The sequence below is a fragment of the Talpa occidentalis genome, unplaced genomic scaffold (genome assembly GCF_014898055.3).
Source record: "Talpa occidentalis isolate TD23 unplaced genomic scaffold, MPIMG_talOcc4v2.1 talOcc4.3, whole genome shotgun sequence".
NCBI classification, from domain to species: Eukaryota; Metazoa; Chordata; class Mammalia; order Eulipotyphla; family Talpidae; genus Talpa; species Talpa occidentalis.
The window spans coordinates 149,589,276-149,610,047 of record NW_023603184.1 but is presented as its reverse complement, the minus strand read 5'-3'; the positions used below and the strand labels follow the sequence as shown (position 1 = coordinate 149,610,047).

The 20,772-nt window shown below is 59.4% G+C and overlaps 1 protein-coding gene across 3 annotated transcripts in view; it reads right to left on the bottom strand.

Moving 5' to 3' along the window:
• The window catches only part of AGAP1 (ArfGAP with GTPase domain, ankyrin repeat and PH domain 1), a 357,631-nt gene that overhangs the window by 33,255 nt on the left and 303,604 nt on the right, over nt 1–20,772 (bottom strand). For all 3 annotated transcript variants that reach the window (XM_054700176.1, XM_054700177.1, XM_037522170.2), the window contains 3 exons: nt 9,534–9,688; nt 6,435–6,525; nt 3,751–3,973 (listed from right to left, as the gene is read on the bottom strand). In XM_054700176.1, coding sequence (XP_054556151.1) covers nt 3,751–3,973; nt 6,435–6,525; nt 9,534–9,688 — 469 coding nt within the window. The remainder of the gene's footprint in view (nt 1–3,750; nt 3,974–6,434; nt 6,526–9,533; nt 9,689–20,772) is intronic.

Here is a 20,772-nt window from a genome sequence, read left to right as displayed (position 1 = left end):
GAAGACGGGGCGAGGAGGAAGCACAGGAGAGGCCTAGGGCCACGAGTCGCCAGACCCGGTTCCCTTCCAGGTGGAATCAAAGCTCTCGCGGGCAACTTCAGCCGGGCTCGCGGCTCTCGGGGGCTTCCTCTGGGCGCGGGAAACCCCGCTCTCCACTTCCAGGGGCCTTTGATCCCCACATCACAGGCTCTCCCACCCCCATGCAAATAGGCTACCTGCACGGCATGCACACAGGGGCATCCCGCAGCCCCTCCCCGAAGGCCGGACCCCAAGACACCGGGACGGCATGGACGGGAGCAGAGCTCGGCGTCTGTGCGGAAAGACGGCCGGCGGGTCCTGCTTCGAGACAGTGGGGAACGATTTTCATTGTAGTTCATCCGAAAGTGTTCTCGGTGAAGGGGGCTAAGAATAAAGGACGAAGGGCAAAGCAGACTCCCCCCTGAAACACAGGCGAGAGGGGCATGAGGTGGAGGGTGGAGAGGGCTCCCCGGCTGCCACGCCCTGAGCGCACCCGGGGAGGCGGGAGGCAGGCGGCAGCAGAGGCACCTGCGAGTGGCGTCCGGGCTGACCACTGCCCTCGGGGAGCACGCACTCAGCCGGGCTAGCCTCCCCACCGTGGCGCTGATTGCTCTTTCATTTAAAGGGGTGACTGAGGAGCTGGGCGACTTCTCCCCATGGTTACAGCGGGTGTCCCAGCCCGGAACAAGAGCCCCGCCCGCCGGCCCAGTGTCCAGCGTAGCAGCCCGGGCCGCCGACAGCCCCTCACCTCCTCCAGCCCCCAAATCTAGTTAATTCTGTCCACTGTCACTGCCCCTGCCGACTTCACTTAAAATCAATATTTTAAGTGTGTGCTTAAATGGTATCAATAGCAATTAGAGAGGGGAATTCTGATTCCACCCCAGACGCAGTTAATTGTTACGGCATTGATCTTCTGGGCCGGGCTCCCGTCTCCAAATTAAACCCCCATTACGGAGGGGCTGCGGGGCACCCCTCCCTCCTGCCACAGCAAATTCCATATCGAATGCATTGGGGAAAAATGGCAGTTGTTGCAGAATCCATCCAAAAAGATTTTTTTTTTCCCTTCCTGGGAGTAATTAAAAGATGCTTTTCTTGACTAATGATTCCCCAGTTTAGGAATGGGAAGTCAATACTGCTTTGCCGCCGACAGCTTCGATTGATCCCGGCACAGCTCAAGTTTGAGCGGCAGTTCTCAGGGCGGCTGAGAATCCCTGGAACCAATTATGAGCCGCCGAAACTGCCCCCGTCGGGCTGCGGGGCAGCAAGCCGAGGCCGCCGGCTGATCAGAGGCGGCTGTCGTCCCCACTGACCCCGGGCTGGGCGCCTCCCAAGTTTTGGGGGGCCGGCTGTGTCTTTGGAGAGGATCTGCTGCTCTGTCCTGCTTACTCATGGTCTGTGCAGGCGTGTGTGTGTGTGTGTGTGCGTGTGTGCATGTGTGCGTGTGTGTGTGTGTGTGTGTGTGTGGGGTGGGGGAGGAACAGCACATTTCCAATTATATTCCACTGTCAGGATGAATCTTCTGCACGAGCTGGAATGGACTGGAGCTTCTCGGGAAAACAGCTGGGGCCTTTTTCAAAGGATTAGGCTGGATATATTGCACTTGGCTTTTCCTTGGATAGAGCTAAAAATTTATTAAAATATTTCTTTTTAGTGTTACCTCAGGGCCACATTAAGAGAGGCCTCCAGCTGTTTCCACCCACAGTTCTGGCTCTGCAGCGGGACCACACTGGGGCCTGGCTGGGGAGTCATTCCCCGCTGGCTGGGGGAGGCAGGACCCAGACAGACCTCCGTCCTGCGCCACAGACGGAAGCCGAGAGCACATTCTGCCCCAAACTTTCTGAGCTTTCCATCTCTGTTTGAGGTGCCTCGGGAGGGGGCAAAGGGAGAGGGCGCGGGCGCTGGAGCCGGCGTCGTGTGATCGCACCTGCTGTGCCCCTGTTGAGAGCCCAGGCTCTGCCCACGTCCCCCAGGGCTGCGGCCCTCCAGCGGCATCCCAGCCTCGCCCACTCCCCTGCCCATGACACAGCCAGTGCCTTGAGACCCCGGGGCTGTGGGCAGAACAAACATGAGCTCACGCACTCCTCACACTCACGCCCCCAGGCCACTGCCACCCGGTGCGTCCCGCTGAAAGGCCCGGCTTCTGCTCTGTTGGGGCCTTGCCCTGTCCGATCCTCCAGGTTGAGGTCCTGGGTTATGACGAGCCTTATCTGCAGCCCCCATGGCCCTCTCTCTGCCAAGGTCACGTCCATTCTGCCCCCACAGAGCTGGGCAGCACCCTCTGGTTCAGAGTCCAAGCAGCAGGGTGCCCCGGAGCATGGCTGTGACAAAGCCCGGCGGGTGTGACAGCAGCCCGCCCTGTGCGCAAAGTCTCCAGCCTCGGGGCGCGCCGGGGGGCAGGGAGAGGAGCTGCTCCTGGGCGCGGGACTCTAGGAGCGAGAGGGGCGGGGGACACATGTCATAGTCCTGTGGCCCTGTGGCCGCCCACCCCGGAGGCCCAGTCACACAGCAGACGGCGGCTTCCCCAGCGCGGCCCACACTCCTGCCAACGTCCTGTATTGCCCTTGTCCCCCGCCAGTTCCAGTCATTTTCAGACCTAGCATCCCTCAAGGGGGTGCTATGCATGAGAAAGTAGACCAGTTACTCTCAAGGGGGGTCCCGTTTGCGGCCACGGCAGATTTCAACGTGGATGTCACCCCGGCCTCAGCACAGCTCCTGTAAGAAGGCCGCCCTGCTCCTGGCACAGGCTCACCTGGGCTCACCTGTGTGCCCGGTCCCTCCCAAGCGCCTCCCCATGGAGCTCCAAGGGGGGCGCAGCGCTAGCAGCACACCGGCTTCATTCTCCAGTGTGAACCGAAGGGGGCACCACAAATTCATTTTTCAGCGCTGGGGAAACAGTCCCCACCTGCAGGCCGTTCATCACCGCGGAAGGAGCCCAGCTCGCAGGTGGCCAGCGCCAGACCCCTGAGTGGACGGCGTCTGTCCAGGCAGCGGCGGCACAGAGGAGATGGGAAAGGCGCGGCCACGGGAGGCGGCCCCTCCCCACACCCCTGAGGAGCGGGCGCCGCACCCTGCACCCTCCTCAGGCCGCCAGACCCACCCCTGGGGGGACGCAGAGGCAGAGGGGCGGGTCCTCGCGCGCCTGTGAAACAGCTTCTGGAAGACATGCCATTTTATCACCTCTCAAGAACATTAAATATGTATGTGTACTCAAAAACGGTTTATAATAGCTGTAAATGAAAAATGAGAAACTAAATGGCCTCAAAATAAATGCGTTTTTGACGCTGGGTAACAATTAACATTAATGAGGAGTCACTACACGCGATGCCGCACTTGGCTGAGGGTGTTAAAAATATATGCTGGAAAATACGGCGTTTTGTGACCACGGACTCACTTGTGGGTGCACAGGGAGGTGGGGGCTAGCCGAGCAGATACTTACTGAAGATAGGAGAGTAACAAATTTCACGAATCAAAAATTCATAATTAGTGTTCACAGCACAGCTTATGCAGATTAGAAATGTATTAATTAAAGTGATATATGCATAAGGTCCGAAGCGTAACACGGCTCTAAAGGGGGGAGGGGAATCCCCAAGGTGTGAAAACAAACATAAAAAATGAAGGTGCCTGAATTATCCACATCTGCTTAAGGCCGGTTTGGGGTGTAGACATCGGGGCCGGCCAGCGGGGCTGGGCGTGGCCGTCACCGGTCCCCCGCGCACACCTGCTGCATCCTACCTGGTAGAGTCCAGCGAAGGCTTCATGCGGCCCTGGCTGCTGTCCTCCCACACGCTGTTGGCCAGCTCGTTGCCAATGGCCGACAGGACCTTGATGAGCTCGACGGGCCAGTCGTCCAGGTCCAGAGATCGGACGCGGGAGAGGTGGGTGCCCAGGTTCCGGTGGATGCCTGAGCACTCGATGCACATGAGGGCCCCCAGGTTCAGGCTGGCCCAATTGGGATCTGTGGGGAGAGCGGGGCCATCAGACTTGGTGTCCCACCCTCAGGGCCCGGGGGTGCCGGTGCCAGGCTCACCCGCAGACCCCCTGGCAGAGGCTGCCCAAGTTCGATGGCACCGATACCCTTCCAGGACAGTGTTTTAGGTGCCTGGAGAGATCTGACGGTGGGTGGCAACTCAGAAATCTGGCTTCAGCCAACCACAGAATTTCCCTCGCGATAAACCTCTGCAGGATGTACTTTTCCTGCGTCCCGAACAGCAGCATCCACCTTGCGAGGGCAGATGTGCGGGGAAGGTCACGCGCAGCCAGGGTCTACTGTGGCCGCTGCTGGGCGAGGGTGAGAAGGGGCAGCTGGCCCCCCGCAGATGCTCGCCCCGGGCTCCACCTTTGCAGCGGTTACGTCCAAACCACACCCTCACACGAGGGCAGGTTTGCAAATTTCAAAGATCAAAGGGAAGCACGCTTTCATGAAAAAAGTCTGGCTTTCAGCGACCTGACGGGCGACCCCCTAAGCAGCCCCCGAGCCTCTCTTCACACTAGCAGGATGGCGGCCGGGGCCCTTGGCTGGGTCTTTGCCCAACTGCACGAACCCTGACTGACAGATGGACAGTAACACGCTTCCAGCTGTGAGGCGGGCCCGCGGGTGTCTGCAGAAGAGCCGGGGGCCCTGTCGAGGGCGGGGGGCACGCCCTGTGTGGGCACTGAGGTCAGGCCCAGGCTGGCTTCAGGCTGGAGTCCACTGCCGACTTGCCAAGATGGAGCTGACCTGGTGTGATGCGTCCACCAAGAGAAGCAGGCGAGGCTCCCGTCACCCCAGCACTGCCAGTGTGAGCCCCAGCTGCAGAGTCACCCACAAAGCCAGGCAGTGGGTGTCACGTTACTTTCGAATCATTCACACCGGCCAATGGCCAGGTCAGCTGGCCACGCAGTAGGTAGTCCGGAAGGTGGTGCCAGACAGAGGGGGTCTGTGGCATCGAAGGTGCTCTGGCTGGGGAGAAGGAAGGAATGTCCCCCCCACCCACCCCTGCCCCCAAGTGAAAGCAGCAAGGAAATGCAGGCTGGTCTGAAACGTGGAGTGGCCGCAGGAGCGGAAGGGGCTGCGTGGAGGCGGCCTGGCCGCGGACTTGCAGGCGTGTGGGGGAGACGTGCCGTGAAAGTTTGTGGGGACTGGACACCCCCTTCTCTCTGGTGCTACACAGTATCTGCTCTCCCGAGCACAGCCCCACTTCTACCTTCTGGTTCCTTGCATCTTGGCCACGTGGCCTCTGCCCCATCCTTCCCCGGAGCAGGGCGGCCCAGGGCACCGGCCACCGCATTGGCCAAGCCCAAGGAGACGTCGGGCCATCGCATCACCGTCTTCCTGGGGGCAGCGACTGTCTGACTCGCTCCTGCCAACGCCACCCCCCCATGTCTGGCCCTCCACTTGCCTGGGGGCTCCATCATTACTTCTTTTCCCATTCCCCCCCGAATCCAGGCCTCACCTCAGGCCCCCCGCAGGGCCATCTCTTCCCAGCCTGTGTCCTCGTCCACCCCAGTGCGCGCATCCCGTGCATGGCTTCCGTGAGCACCAAGGCTGAGCAGCAGCTGCAGCTGCCTCTGACTGCCGGGTGTTCGCACACCCCAAAACAGAGACCACCTAGCACCCAACCGCTTGGGGCCCTCCAGAAGGGACCCCCCACCCTGAAGCTGGTGCTTCCCCAGGGGCCTTGAGGTGCCCGGGGAGGGGGGTGAGTGGAGACATCTGTGCTCCAGGAATCTGATTTTAAAGTAATTCCTTCTCCCTTTTAGCCCTGATGCGCCACGTCCCCAGAGTAAAATTTAAAAACAAACAAAAAAAGACATTTTGAAGAAACACCTCCAGATCCTCGAGGGGACCCCTTCTCTGCCCACGCCGGGGCCTCCTCCCGCCTGCACTGCCGCCGAGGGGGTCCTCACGGCCTCCCCTTCCAATTCATCCACACCCACCCTGAGTGAGGCCTCGATCCTCCTACAGCTCGGGGACCCCTGTCCACCTGGCGTCTTTACTTCTCGTTCCAATGACCTGAACCGGCAGTGCCGGGTGAGTGTCCCGGACACAGCCCAGAATCTGCCCGACCCTGCCCGGAAACTTGCGTCTTCCTCCGCCTACAAACTCTGTTTTTATGGGACAGCAAACGAGCCCATGACCCCGACTAGCGGAAGACGTGTTCCTGCAGTGGAACTTGGGTGTGAGGCTGATCCTCGCACCCACATCCAGGTGTGACCCTGCTTCTGGGTATGTGAGGCGCTTGTGGGGCATGCTGGCAGGTGGGGGAGACGTGCCATGAACGTTTGTGGGGACTGGACATCCCCTTCTCTCTGGTCCTAGAGAGTCTGCTCTCCTGATCACAGCCCCACTCCCGCCTTCTGGGTCCTGGAATCTTGGCCACGTGGCGTCTGCCCACACGGGCCAGCCAGGCGCCCACCCCAGCACCCCCGGCACTTACTCTGGGCCTCGCAGTCCACACAGTGGGAGTTCCCACGGATGCTCCGTATCGACTGCAAGGCCATCGCCTCGCTCTGGCTCGTCAGTCGCGACTGGGCATGTGGAGACAGACAAACACAGACGTAAGACACGGAGGGAAGCATGTGGGCACGCTGACGCCGCTGGGGAGGCTCACGCAGGACACACGGAGCACGAGGGCCATCTCAAGCGGCCACTCCGCTCTGGACAAAGCATGACTGAAGTTCTCCATGCTGGGAGGAAGCGGCCCAGGCCGGACCCACCCGCTGAGCGATGCTGCCAGAACCAGGACAGAGCGGCTTCGGGGGCTCGTGGCCGACGGCCACCTGCAGCAGGGGTCAGTGTGCTGTCGTCCCCTGTCTACCTGGCACGAGACTGAAGAACGAGGAGACGACCTGGTTAAGCAAAGGGTCAGGGCTCCATTAACACCTTCCCTACTCCTTGCCAGGACGCCACGTGCACACGTCGCGCCTGGGAGGGTCACTGTTCACGCTGAGACTCCCAGGTGCACTAGCAAGTCAGGAACCAGTGTGGGGCAGGGAGGGTTGGGAGGGCAGCCGGGGCATTTACTCTTCCACTTATTTGTCTCCTCTAAACAGGTTAAACAGTAGAGAAGAGGGGAAACGATAGCATAAAGATCTATAAACTACAATATGATCATCCATAGTTAAGTTTTATTAACATTTTGGTACCCATATTAGCATTTTGCTGTCTATGCCTCTAGACTTTTTTTTTTTTTAAAAGATTTATTTATTTATGCATACAAGAGCTGGGGTGCAGACCAGAGGTGTGGGGGGGGTGAGTGGATTCCCCAGAGACAGAGCGGGGAACAGAACAGGCAGATCTACTGAAATACACTGCTGAGGGGAGCAGCGGGGAGACAGGAGAGGTCTGCTGCATCATGTGTGTAGCTCCCTGGCCGGAGAGGGGCTGCAGAGGCTGTGGATAGCTTCACAGTGCTGCAACTTAACATTTGCGCCACCAGGGAGGCCCCTGCTTCTAGACATTTTTTTAAAGAACATCCATGCACTTTTTAAAAAGTCAGCATGGCATTCCGAAGCTAGTTTTGGAATCTGTCTTTTAAGCCTAATGACATATGATCACATGTCTCAGTGCTGTCACGTGCGCACCTGCGTCACTGTAAATGGCTGCGTAATACTCCACGTAAGATGACTTATTATGAAGTCACCTTTGATGGAGGTTTAGGTTCCTCCTCCACGTGCTGCAAGGAACACACACATTGCTAACTCTTTGGACACGTCACGACTCCTGCACGTGCAGCTGCTGCGGAAAGGCACATGCCCGGATGCTGAGGTTCCGGATGCTCACACTTCATGTAATGGTTAAAGCTAAATGAGTTTCAGAGGACAGCTAGACGCAGCTGGGTTTTGTCTAGAGTTTCTTCAAACATTGAACCATCTCATATCAAACTGTTTGATGTAAAGCAATTTATCGCTTACTCCCCAATAATAAATCGTAATCTAATAATCGCTACTGTCTCATTAGCATAATGCGTTATTGACGTCGTACTTCCTTTGGTTAGACGCCCAAGTAGTCAGAGTATTTCTGCACTGCTTTTCTATTAGTTATGTTGCTCTCAACTCCGAGTCACCCAAGGCAGCTAAAATCAGTATGTCAGAGCTCATTCTCCAGTGAGCCCATCCTGGCCCCTTGCGCTGTACCCTGTGGATAATAATTCCACACTGTACACCTTCCCGCCTGTTCTGCAAACACCAAGGTGAATGCATGAGCTTGGCTTTGGGTGCTGGAGCGTCCTCCGCCCGGGTCGCACCTGGCACGAGGGAGGGGCAGCATCTTGAGGCTGACATTTGCATCAGGCCCAAAGTGTGTGAGCAGCATGGACTGAGAGTCTGAGGTGAGATACTGTGATTTCATACAAAATGTAGAGATGTGAGTGTCTGTCCAGCTCTCCCTACTCCTGTTCTGAAGCTGAATCCCCTGCTCTGTGGATACACACACCATCGACCCCCAGATCACTGCAGACTAGAAGCGTCCCCATTCACTTCAGAAGCCACGTCTGCAGCTGGGATGCCGCACAGCCAAGGGGTCAAGAACAAAGGCCGTGCTTCCCTCCTTGGGTATGCAACATCTTTAAAAAAGAGAAGCAGGGCCTCCCCGGTGGCGCAGCAGTTGAGCGCTGGGCTGTATAGCTGCCCGCACCCTCTGCAGCGCTGGTTCAATCCCCGGCCACTGGTGAGGGTCCCTCATGGTGCGCAGACCTCTCCTGCCGCACCCGGTGGGGGGGGGGGAAGAGAGAAGCAAATGACATCATTGTGATGATGACTGTGGCCTGGCTTACCCTGGCTAGAGAGGGCAACAGAATAAGATGCTCCATCTTTCTGAAAGACAGACTCCCCCTTAATGACAAAGCGGCACATAAATCATTGGCAGAGATTTCTTCAAATGGTTACAAATGAAACTGCTCTCTAAAACGTCCGCACAAGGGAGCTAAAACATCCAAGCATTAAAATAACGAATTGAAGAGATCCCTGATGGAAGAGGGAGGGAGACATGCCTCCTGATAAGGCTTACCAACTGGGCAGGAGGCTAGAAAATGCAGGTTAAAGAATTTTTTCTCCTGCTAAATACCTGCAAACTAACTACTCCTGGGAAATAAGACACATGAGGGCTTCATTGGGGCGTTCAGGAGACGGCACAGGGTGCTGTGCCCGCGCCCCAGCCTGTCACTGCCATCCATAGCCAGCGTCCGTTCCCAGGGACAGGGATTTTAGGGGGGCGTCTAGGAGAACAGAACAGGCACTAAGTCTGCTGTTCTTTTCCGAAGTGCATTCTGCCTCAGCCAAAATAAACAGAGGCCACACGGGGCCAGAATTGCAGCATCTCCCACTTCCGATGAAAGGCAGGGCTTAGTGCTAGGAGCTGCAGCCCCAGGACACCCCTGGGGACACCCACCCGAAGTGGGTGTTAATTAAAATCTTTTCAATCCTCCAGCTTTTGGCCAGAATTGAGGGGGACGGTCAGCTGGGGGTAGGTGGGGCCTGCCCCCGCCCCGTGCTCTCCAAGGCGAGGCCCCGCCCCACCGGGGGGCCGCAGGGCTCACCTTGTTCTTGCTGCTCTCGCACGACTGCAGGCTGGCCAGGATCTGGCCCTCGATGGCCTGGACCCACGCGTCTCGCTCCTCATACGTGGTGGCTTCAAAGTGCCACGTCTGGCCGGTGAGGGACACGATGATGAACTCGAAGTTCTCCTCTTGTTCTGAAACACAGAGCGGCGGAGGCAGGTTAGCGCTGGCGCCACCGCCCCGTGCCAGTCCTTGCCCGAAGGCCGGCGGCCGAAACGGCTCTGACCACGGCACGGCAGACCCGGATCCACAGGCCCCGAACCCTCAGGTCGTGGCTCGACACCAGCAGGGCTCAGCGACGGTTCAGTCGCAGGCACCGATACGGGCAGCTCTGCCCTGGGTACAACCGTGCATTTAGGAAAAGGCCCCCGTGACCTTGGCCAGCGATGTCTACAAGGGGATGAAACCCAGGCGTGAATACCGCTAATCTCGGGGTGCAGGTTCATTTCCTTCTGAGCGCCGGGCTGGCTGCCTATGGTAGCACCACCGTGGCGGAGACAAGGCCCGGCCTTCTGTGCTTTCACCAGAGGACCGGGCAGGGGGAGGTTTGATGGCTGACCCCAGCCTGGGCGAGTGGGGACTTCGTGGCCACCACGGGGTGCATCTACACTGGGGCGCAGGGACTGGCGCTCAGTCCTGCTACGTTGCTCGCACACCCGCGTGACACGCCGAAGGTTCCTCTCCACATCCTTAAGTGGGAGGAAAGGCAGCCTTCAGCATAGTGTTCACCAGAGCCCCAGAAAAGCCAGCATCTGTCCCCATTCTCACGCCCCCGCCCCCGTCTTTGCTACAGAAGCACAGGAGGCGGCGGCACCGGCGGGAGCATGGCCGGCTACCAAGGCCACAAGAAAACCCTGAGCCGAGCTTTCAGGGCCGCACCCCCCTTGGTCCAGGCTTTCCATGCCGCCGTGAGTGAGCTGCCGACGGCCACCTGGGAGCAGCCGCCACTGATGATGGTGACGACCCACGCCTGGCCTCGCCCGCCTGGGTGAGCGCCTAAGCGCCGTCGGCCCACGGGCTCGCTCCCTTCCGTGTCCGGCCCTCCATCCCGACCTCGCCCCGGCCCTGCCGGCTCCATGCTGCCGGGCCTGTCCCCACCACCTCGAGGTCACTCTCCCAAGACCCTCCTCAGGGGAGCTGGGCGCAGAGTGCCCGTGCACCTCAGCCTCACCTCCTTCCCTGCAGTCAGGAGCGGAAGGACCCCCCAGGCTGACTGAGGCCACCCCCCCCTCCCCATGATCCCACTGGCCCCAGGGGTGTGGACAGGCCCAGGTTGGGCTGTTCCTGTCCTTAAAGCACAGGCAGACCCGGGAGCTTCCCTAAACGGCCGCTCATTACCATGGAAACCCAGCCGGACCCTTTCGCAGGACTCTGTCTCGCTCTGACGTCAGGGACGTGGTGCATGTGAGTCCCCAAGGCCCCTCTTCGGGAATTTACCCCCCGGGAAGTGCGAGGCGCCTGCTCTGAGCTTCTCTTTTGGCAAACAGGTCTCCCCTTGGGCCCTTTGGCAGAATGCGAATCCCACGCCAGCTTCTCAGAGGGCTGAGGCTCTCCCTGAAGGTTAGAAGCTCCTGTTCTGGAAAGTTCCAGGACGCATTTAAACCTCCCTGGAAGGGGCCAGTGGGGCATCACTGGAGAGGACCCTGGGCTGCGTGGAGGGGAGCCGAGCAGCTGACCCCATGAGACTGGCCGTGGGAGGAGGCCCTGAGCGCGCGGGCTGGGTGGGGGCCCCTGCTCTGACGCTGGCTCTGGAGAGTGAGGGGCTGAGCAGAAACGTCAGCCCTGCTGTGGGCTCATGCGCTGGAGGACAAGTGACGGGTACTCATGCTAGAGCAGAGCACTCGCCTGCCCCGGAGATGGGGGGCGTCTGCAGGCCCTGATCCCCAAGACCCTAATGGCCTGACAGCTGGCGTTCCTGGAAGTGTGGCTTCCAAAAGCATCCCCTGCAGCCACCGGCGGACACGCCGCCCCAGAGGCCGAGACCCGCACCTGCCCATCTGAACGGTCCCGGCTCTGGACCCGCAGGCGTTCAGCCCTGACACCGTGGCTTTCAGCCTTTCCTGCGGAGCCTCGTGAGCTGGGGCCCACACTCACGTTTCATGCGGCGCCATCCAGGCGAGCAGACCGCGCCGGCCCGAATCAGTCTGTAATTCACAGCTGGGCCCTCACACCCCTGGGGGTCGGGGCCGCGACTGCGGAGTGGGTGGCCACGGCACAGGGCCGCGCTTTCTAAGCTGTGAACTTCCGCTGCAGACACAAGCCCCCTCTGATCAGGATTTATGGGATCTTTTAGTGAAAAACATTGCGACCACTCGCTTCCCAGTGTTCACTGCGCACAACTGGGCTGTGTGGTGGTTTCCGTTCAAACCTCCGGCCAGAAGCCTGAGCTGCAGGGTCAGCACCTGTAGCTCCAGCCCTCAGTCGGGCGCCGGGGGCCTGGCACGCAGGGGCCTCCACGGAGGAGCGGGCGGCAGGCCCCACTGCTCCGGCTCCAGGAGGCAGGCGCGGGCACCCACACTCAGAAGACAACAATGTTGGGCTGAAAAAAGGGCAGGATTGGCCGCACCCCCCCAGAGGCTGCTCCTGGACATTCACTGCTGAAATCTCTCACTCCTCAGGCAAAGCCGAGGCTCCCAGACTCCACTGCTAAGTACAGCCTGGCTTGGCCCTGGACGTTACAGCAACATTTACCTGTGCACACAAACTCCAGGGGACAAATTCCCTCACGTGTTCACAGGGACACAGAATCCATTTTCCAGAAGCTTAGAACATCCTCTCCCCACAGTATCTATTCTGGGGCTGCTCTATCACCATAACATTCAACCCTGGCACGCGGCTTCTGCTTCGCTGGATCCAAGTCTCCTTTTCTCGTATGTTCCATGTCACTTAGTGTCCTGTCTCCACCGTCAGCGATTCTCCCCGTCTCCGGGCTGCCCACAGATGGGCAGCCAACTTAGACAGGGGCTGTTTGGCCATTTCAGGGGAGACTGGAGGGAACGCGGTACCTCCAAGACAACCTACAGGGCGCTTTCCACTCGGGGTACCAGGAGCAGCACCACGTACGTGGTCCCCCATCCCCGTGTAACTGCAGGGCCTCTGGTGGCCACCGGAAGCCCGTGCTGAGGACTGGAGGCTGCTCCGGGGTGTCGGAGAAGTGACCCCTAAGCCTAGAGTGAGGAAGGGTGCATGTGACGTGCTGTCACCTGTGTGCCAAGCTCGGCCGTGAGCACCTTTAGCTCTTTGCTCCCTCCTCCCCGTGCTCCTGCCAGGCTCCGGGTCAGCGAGGAGGGCTCCGGGTGGGATCCAGCCGCACCCCCTGCTGTCTTCGCAAGAGCTCATCTCCCTCAGGCCTTAGGCAGCCGCTTCCAGCGGGCGCAGGCCATTCTCAAGTCTGTATCTCTGACCCCAAAATCCAACAATTTTGGGACTTCTAAGTGCCTGCACATACTCTTGCAATAGTCTGACTTTGTGTCCAGCTTAACATGCAGGAATGGATCTGCTATTGTCCCCAGTGGTCCTCTTTCTGTGCCACTCTTTCTGCTAATGATTAAATGATTTTTCTAGGCATGAATCTTAAAACCGCCCAGATTCCACCCTCTCCCTCTTCCCCCCACCCTCTAGTACAACATGAGCCCCCCCATCTGTACCTTTCTCTTCCTCCACCCCCCACTTTCAGTCCCTGCCGCATTCACGGGCTCTGGCTCAGCCCTCACGTGCAGCTCCCAGTTTACCGAGCAACAGAGGTGCTCCCTGCACCCACACGGAGCAGCTCCGCCAGCCTGGGCTCTGCCTCCAGGGCCACTGGAGGGGTGGCCCAGCTCCCCCTCTAAGCAGACCACCCCGGAAGACGGCAGACAAGACATGAGAAGGGGCCGTCCCTGCAAAGCACACCTCACTGCACTGAGGAGCCACACTCAGGCAGAGTCTCCAGGGCCCGCCTCCCGCTCCCCACCAAGTCAAGGCCACAACTGAGGGACCCCAGTGTGAGTATCCAGTGCTGAATCCAGCGCTGAATCACCAGGAAAAGTGAAGGCAGGTGACACTGGGGGTGAATGGCTCCAGGGGCACAACAGGCAGAGAGACCTTGGGGCCCCCCTCGGCAAGCCCCAGAGGAAGGGGGCTGCAGGGCCCCAGGGCTCCCGGCCCCTCTGGGAAGGGAAGCCTCCTGAGGACAAAGACCTGCCACCTGGGGACTCGGACCGGCGGCACTAAACACGGGAGAAGGACAGTCGTTCAGATCAGAGTGTCAAGAAAAACAACAGGCGACTCCCACCCCCCACTCCACACACACGTCCAAAAACTCCCCAAGCCCAAGGTATTGCAGATGCAACGCGTGAGGTGCCGGCGGGGGAACGGCAAAAGAAATAGGAAGTGGCTCTCCTGAGCTTTCATGCCCAAGGTGACTGTGAACGTTGAGTAGGCCCACAGAAGGAAAGGGGGCGCTTTTAGAAACGCAAATTATAATTATTAAACCCCACGATCCTCCATGGAGGGGGGTCAAAGGAAGAGCGAGGGGACAAGTGTGGAGCTGGACGACAGGGCTGGAGAGAGCTGAGGCACAGGACGTGATCAGGAGGGTGGATGCAGTGAGGGAAGCCATGTGGGTGGAGAAGGCTCCGAAGGTAAAACACACGTCTAATCGCAGCTGACACGGGGGGCTCTGCAGGACTGGGGGGCCAGGGGGCGCCCTAGACACCAGAGCACAGCACTGACCACTGGCTGTTGGAAACCCACACCCCGAGGTCATGAGACCGGAAAACCAAACACAAAAAGGGGCTCCGAGGAAGTCGACGCAGAAGCAGACATACGGCCCGCCGCGCTCCAGACAGACGGCGCCAGCCACGCGGAGGGGCTTCCTCCCCGCGCCTCGAGTCCCGAGGAGATGACGACCAGAACACAGAGCAGGAAACGAGGGGAATAATCACATTTTCATACCAAAAAGATAAATAAAATCAAGAGCTTGTGACTAACAGACCTTCACTAAACAAACTACTAAAGCACTTAAGAAGCTTCTGGAAAGCTCAGAGCTAGCAGGGCTGCAAATACATAGATTCATCTCACAAAGACTGAGGCGGTTACTTTTAATACTGCTGTCTCATCCGGGGACGGGGCAAGACACGGGAGGGAGGGAACTGGAGCTGCAGGGGAGTGGACGTGCCCTGGGGTTTGTGTTAGGGACTCAGTCCGGGCTCTGGCGAATCAGGTAATCCTGAGAAAGCATCAGGTGACCCTCTCCAAAAAAGGAAGCCAAACGCCTATCTCCCAGCTGTTGATGGACGTGAGAAAAATAAGAAAAAACGATGATGATGAAAGCCCCTTATCACAGGGGGAATAAGGGCCCCGCACTGTGGACAAACCCCGTGTCCAGACCCTGCACGTTGTTCCTGATGACCACACGGTGGCAGCGACCAGTTCACATCCCTTTAAGGTGCTCGAGACAAAGGCCAGGGGAACGGCCTTGTTCCGCCGAGCGGCCAGGGCAGTGAGGCAACCCGACGAGGAAGAGAAAGGACCGCAAAGACAAAGGCCGGCCTGCCCCTCCTGGGCCGCCTGCCCGCTCACATGAGACCCCCGTCCTCCATACCTCCTGGGGGGGGGGTTTTAGAGCAGCAGGCGACCCACAGGACGTGACCTGACATAAGTTTGTCAGGCGTTTCTGTGCATCAGGACCAAACAGAAACCGCAGCGACATACCCTTGTTTACTGACGCCTCTCTCTGCCGCCAAGCAGGGAAGGGCAGAGAGAACTGAGTCAAATAATCCCCCAAGTGACAACACAGAGCAGGGGCCCTGGGTCACCCAGAGGGTGGGGCTGGCGGAGTGGGCTGTGGCCTGCCTGGCTGCCGGGAAGGCCAAACCCTGGCTGGGTCCCCTGATGATGGGGCTTCATGGCGCTGGACACAGCCAAGGGCGCGGGCCCCGGGCACCAGCGCAGGGAAGGCCAGGGCGGGAAGGCGACCAAGTTTCACGTCCCGAGGGAAAACCAACCACATAAACCCCCAACTCAACTCCTCCGCGGAGGGTGTCTCCAGGCCAGGGAGCCACATGAGAGAAACGAGCTGGACACTGCTTGGGCGACTCGTGTGCCGTGGGCACGTCTGCGTTGTATGGTGCCGGAGCGATGCTTCTTGTCAGGCATGTGACACGGCACAGGGCCCCGGTTACCAGGCTGCCCCGGCGCCCGGTCCTCCAGCCGGACGCTGACTGAGGGGTCTTTGGGGAATTCTGGGTTGACCCAGAGGCAGGAGACCCTCCGGTCGCAGCTTTTCAGCAAGGGCCCCGATGAAGGGGCCCCTGACCCTGGGTGGCTGCGCACGGGGGCCCCTTGCTGAGCGGGGATGCAGACGCTGGCTACTAAGGGGCTGGGCCCTGAGGACAGTGATGGTCCCCCGGCAGGGGCAGCACCAGGGCGCCCCGGAAGCAGCCTCTGGGCTTTGGGCTGCGGAGAGGATGTCTTCACAAGGAGCCAGCGGGCAGGATGTCCCGGGCGAGGGTCGGGATCCGTGCCCAGGGCCGGCCCCACAGCGGGGCCCAGCTCCTGCCCGGCTCACTGCCATTGCGGGCTCTGTGTCGGTCTGGGATGAAACTGTGGCAGCCCCGCGGCGGGAGTGTGGGGAAAGCGCTGCCGTCCTGCGTCAGGGGAAGGCCCTCTACACGGCGGCCTTGTTTAGCGTGATCACTTCCCTCTCTTAAGAAGTATTTAAACAGGAGCCCTCTGCGTGGGGGGTCTGGGTGGGCACTGGGCAAGGAGTATTTAAACAGGAGCCCTCTGGGTGGGGGGTCTGGGTGGGCACTGGGCGGCTCTCCCACTTCCAGAGACCTTCCTGTTGCTCCTCCTCACCCCATGCCAGGGTGCGCGTCTTTGGAAAGGTTTCCAGAATTCCCTAGGGAACTTGTCACGAGAGTCGTGTTTCCAACAGGCGAGGCCTGGAGAAATCAGGGCATGTGATGTCGCTGTTGGAGCCCCCCCTTGCACCCCAGCAAGTCCTTGTGCTTCTAAGTCCGGGGCCATCACAAACTGGGGCCCCCGGTCGCCACCTTCAGGGGTATCTGGCTCATGCCAGGGACCGGCCAGCAGGGGAGGCCTAGCCCCTGCCCGGCTCCCCACCCGTGACATGCCAGTCGCTGCGACCCATGGGCCAAGCATCCCACTCCTGAATTCTGCATCTGAGCCTATCCGGGGCCAGTGTAGACGCAGCTCACAAGCGAAGGTGCTTTGGCCTCCCGGGCAGCAAACCTCCTTGTGGACGGGAGGCCTGCGGGGTCCTGCCCGCGTGGGGTCGGGAGCTGGGACCGCGGGGCTCTGCCGTCGGCTCCCACCGTGGGCTGCGGGGTCTGCCTGTCCTCAGTCTCTTGCCCGAACCCCTCTCAGGGGGCTCCTGTCACTTCCAAACACACCCAGCCCCCTGGAGAGGGGACGGCCACGGGTGGGGCCGGGTCTGCTGCCTGCCTGTCTGCAGAGGCCACGCCGGGAGCCCCGTGGGGCGCCCACTGAGTAACGAGCTCGTGGACTTCTGGACCCAGACGCATCCTCCTTCTGTGGGGACACATCATCATCGGCCACAGGAGTTCAGATGATGTCAGATTCAAACAGCCACCGGCGCCAAAGGCGTCCCACCACCGGAAGTGATGACGCAGTGGCGCCTGGTTACCAGCAGCCGGGTAAGGAGCGGTGGGAACGTAACGGGCGGCCAGGCCGATCCGTCGGGCAGACTGGACGTTGCTCTCGCCTGTCCCCTGCCTGTCCTGTTTCACTCCGCGTGGCCCCTCTGTGAACACACACTCGCCAGGGGACCACAGGGGCTTCGCCTGAAGTCTGCGGAGAGAGACGTCAGGTTGCAGGAGTCCGACGCCTGCACGTTTGAGCCGGTCTCCGCCGTGGGTGTCCGCGGGACGGGCGCCCCACATCGCGTGGGCAGGCTGAGCGCCTCCACAGCCCAAGCCTGGGAGGGGGCGTCGGGCGGTGTCACCGCGGGACATTCCGGGCGAAGCTGTTTAATAAAGTTTTGTGATTGGGCTCAGAGGGATTTAAACAGTTTTCCGTGTTTAACGGTTCGCTGTGGAAAGGTCCGCTAGCACAGTATTTTAGCGCCATGAACCTGTCCAAGCCAACCTACCCAATTATTCCAAACGACATTAATAACACCGGATATTACACTAATTGCGTCCAGTTTCTATGCAGACGAGGCCCCGTGGGGCTAATTCTGCCTCCTCAGGGGCAAGCAACTGGGCCATCAGCGTGATTTCACAAGGAATCCCTCCTCATTACACAAGTCTGGGCTGTCAAACTTTTTTTTTTTAAAGGTTAATGGGCCAATCAGTCATCAATTATTTTTGCGGAATCCTAGCAGACAAAGAGTTAAAGAGCTAAAAGCAGCTGCAACTGTTTCACATTTGGAAGTTGTTTTCAAGGAGACTTCTGAGAGGCGAGCACGTGCGGGGAGTGGGCGGAGGGGCGGAAGAGGGCAGGCGCCTCGTCTGTCTTCCGGGGTCCCCGGGAGAGCAGCAAGCCTGTGGTTTTGTAAAGGTCACACTCGGGTGCTAAATTGGGGTGCAGAGAAATGCCTCTGCGACGTGGGTGAACGCGGACGGGGATATTTGTCTCTTCGCTGAATCGCAAAGGGCTCCGGACGTCCTTGGGGTCACTTTTGCCGAGGTCTCCACTGGGCTCATTCCATGTAGCCCGAGTCCTGGAGAGGCTGTTCTCCAGGCTCCCGACAAACCTGGGACCCGACCCAGATGCCCGGTTCTCTCCACGGTGCTAAGCGTCCTCCCAACACGTCGGATGTGCTCACTGGACGGGGCAGAGATAACCGAGCTCAGGAGCACCCGTGTCACCGCTCACAGCAGACGCAGCCGGCGTGAGTGAGTCCAGAGGCTTCCAGATGGTTCACGTTCCAAAATGACCCGACAAGAAAATAGCCAAGGCTGGCAGGTGAAGAAACTTGCTCTCTGCTTTGATTTGTGGTCAAAGGACCTTTGCCTTGGGGTACGCACCAGCACCCTGGTTAACATGGTAACAGAACTCAAACCTCTGGCCAAGTCTCTTTCTCATGAATAAGGGGGGATCGGCAAGGGCTTCCTCCCAGATTTCGCCTGAATCTCTCCATTGTCGTTTCTCCAGGACCCTTAGGTTTGGGGGTCCCGTGTCTGGAATGCACGTCCCACTGTCACCTGCTACCCAGAGGCAGCCACTGCACCCTGGAGCTCAGCTGTCTCTGCAGGGGCAGCACAGGCTGGCCTGGGTCAGAGGCCGGCCCGCCTGCTCTCTGGCCAGAAAAGACAGCCATAGCCCATCCCTGAGGCCGAGGCAGCCCGGACTCCTTCTCACCCAACTCTGCAGGGGGTTACTCTCAACGTCCCAAAGCTGGAAACTGAGTCAGGCTGTACCTGCTGCTTGGCTGCTTCTCAGGCCGGCCACAACCTCCGACCTCGGGCTCACGCCGGGTGAGCGGGCACACAGCCGAGGCTTCATGCTAATTCTTGGACTCACATGTTCTGTAAAAGACTTCAATTTTTCTGTTTTCAAGGCATGTGTTACATAGGCATGTGGTTTAGATATTTTGGTTAGGATGAAAACCACACACGTTTGGGACTTCAGCCCAAACTCACCAGGATATAAAGTCAGTGTTTATTTTTAACACCCCCCCACCCCTGCTTTTTGTGGCAAGTATAAGTTGAAGTCCAAAAAGATGGTCCGGGGTAGCCCAGAGCCCAGACTGGGGCAGGCCCCTGCCTCCATCCGAGTGTTGATTTTAAACAAAAAGAAAAATGGTTATTGTGGGCCAGTTTATAACACGAGCAGTCCACAGTCCACAGGTGAGGATCTTTTTGCAAGTTGTGCATTTGGAAACTACCTCGGCGTGATCCCGAGTCCAACAGAGGTGTCCTATAAACACCGTCACCTCTGCAGAGACGCGGGCCCAGGGGCGGCCCATGGTTGGGGGTGTTTACCGTGCAGTGATCAAGCAAGATTCTCCTCAGACTCAAAAGGAGGTTTGCATTTTGCAAACATATGATCGAGAGCTGGGAGGAGGGTCTGAGCGCCAGGAGGAAGAAACTCCACTCTTTTGGCTTCGGCTTGAGAAGGGCAGCAACGTGGCTTCTGAGCCACGGGAAGGGTGGAAAACAAAACTTCTGAAAAAACACACATTCCTGGATGCAGAAGGCGGATGGGCTGACGTGCCCTCTTGTGCTCGGCCCCAGCACCCTGGACAGCTCAGGGCCCAAGTGAGCGGGGAGGCTCAGGCGGTGGCGCATCCGGTCACTACGCTGCGCTCGACCTGGACCACCCGCCGCTGGTCTAGTCATCTCCATCCTTTCTGGGGTCGTCCTGCTCTCCTGACTGAGGGATGTGTGGGCTCAGCTGTGCTGGAAGGGCCTGGGGCTCCGGCCTCTGCTGAGTGCAGTGTGGGAAGCGAGGGACCGGATACACGTCCACCAGGGGCCTGGCCCTGCATGCTCATGGGGGTGTCTTCCCCGGCCCCCGGGCAGGGTGGCCCAGCTTTCAGATGATCATCAAACTTTTCTTTCAAAAACGTCAAGGGCAAAAAAACTAAGTCATCTTGCTTTTTCTCTCCCAAAAGCCAGTTCTGGAGTTATCCCCAAGTCTGACTTTATCCGCGTGAGTTCCCAACCTGTGCGCGCGTCGTGGATGGCTCTGCCCGGCACCAAACGGCCACCAGGCCTAAAGAGTGGCCCCGGGACACTCCCCAGACTGTCCTGGGGGTCACTTTCCAATCAAGTAAGTGTTGAAACAAACAGCGACCACCGCCGTCTGCCCTCCGGCCCTGCTCCGTGCGATTTCTCGATTTCTCCCCAACTACCCTCATTTTAGAGAAAGAAAACTAAGCAGGGGAAGAAGCCCGTAGCTCACGCAAACCCACGTGGCTGGAAAGTGGGGGGGGGGGCCTGGGTCCCGGGGCACCTGATCCCCAAACTAAATTCCTATAGCTGTTGGGCCTTTGGTGGAAGGCAGTAATGGGGACGTGGCCCCCCCAGACGTTCATGAGTCTGGGCAGGAAGAAGCGACTTGCTGGTGTCCCCTCTTCAACTTTCAGGGCGAGTGTCCTGTCAGGTCCCTGCTGCTCCCTGGGGGACGAGGCCCGAGTGGCCGCGGGCTCAGGTGACCTTGCCCCACCTGAGCAGGAGCCTCCCAGCCCTGAGGGGGCCTGTCAGTGACCCGGAGTCCCGGCGAGGACTCCGTGCCTGGCACAGAG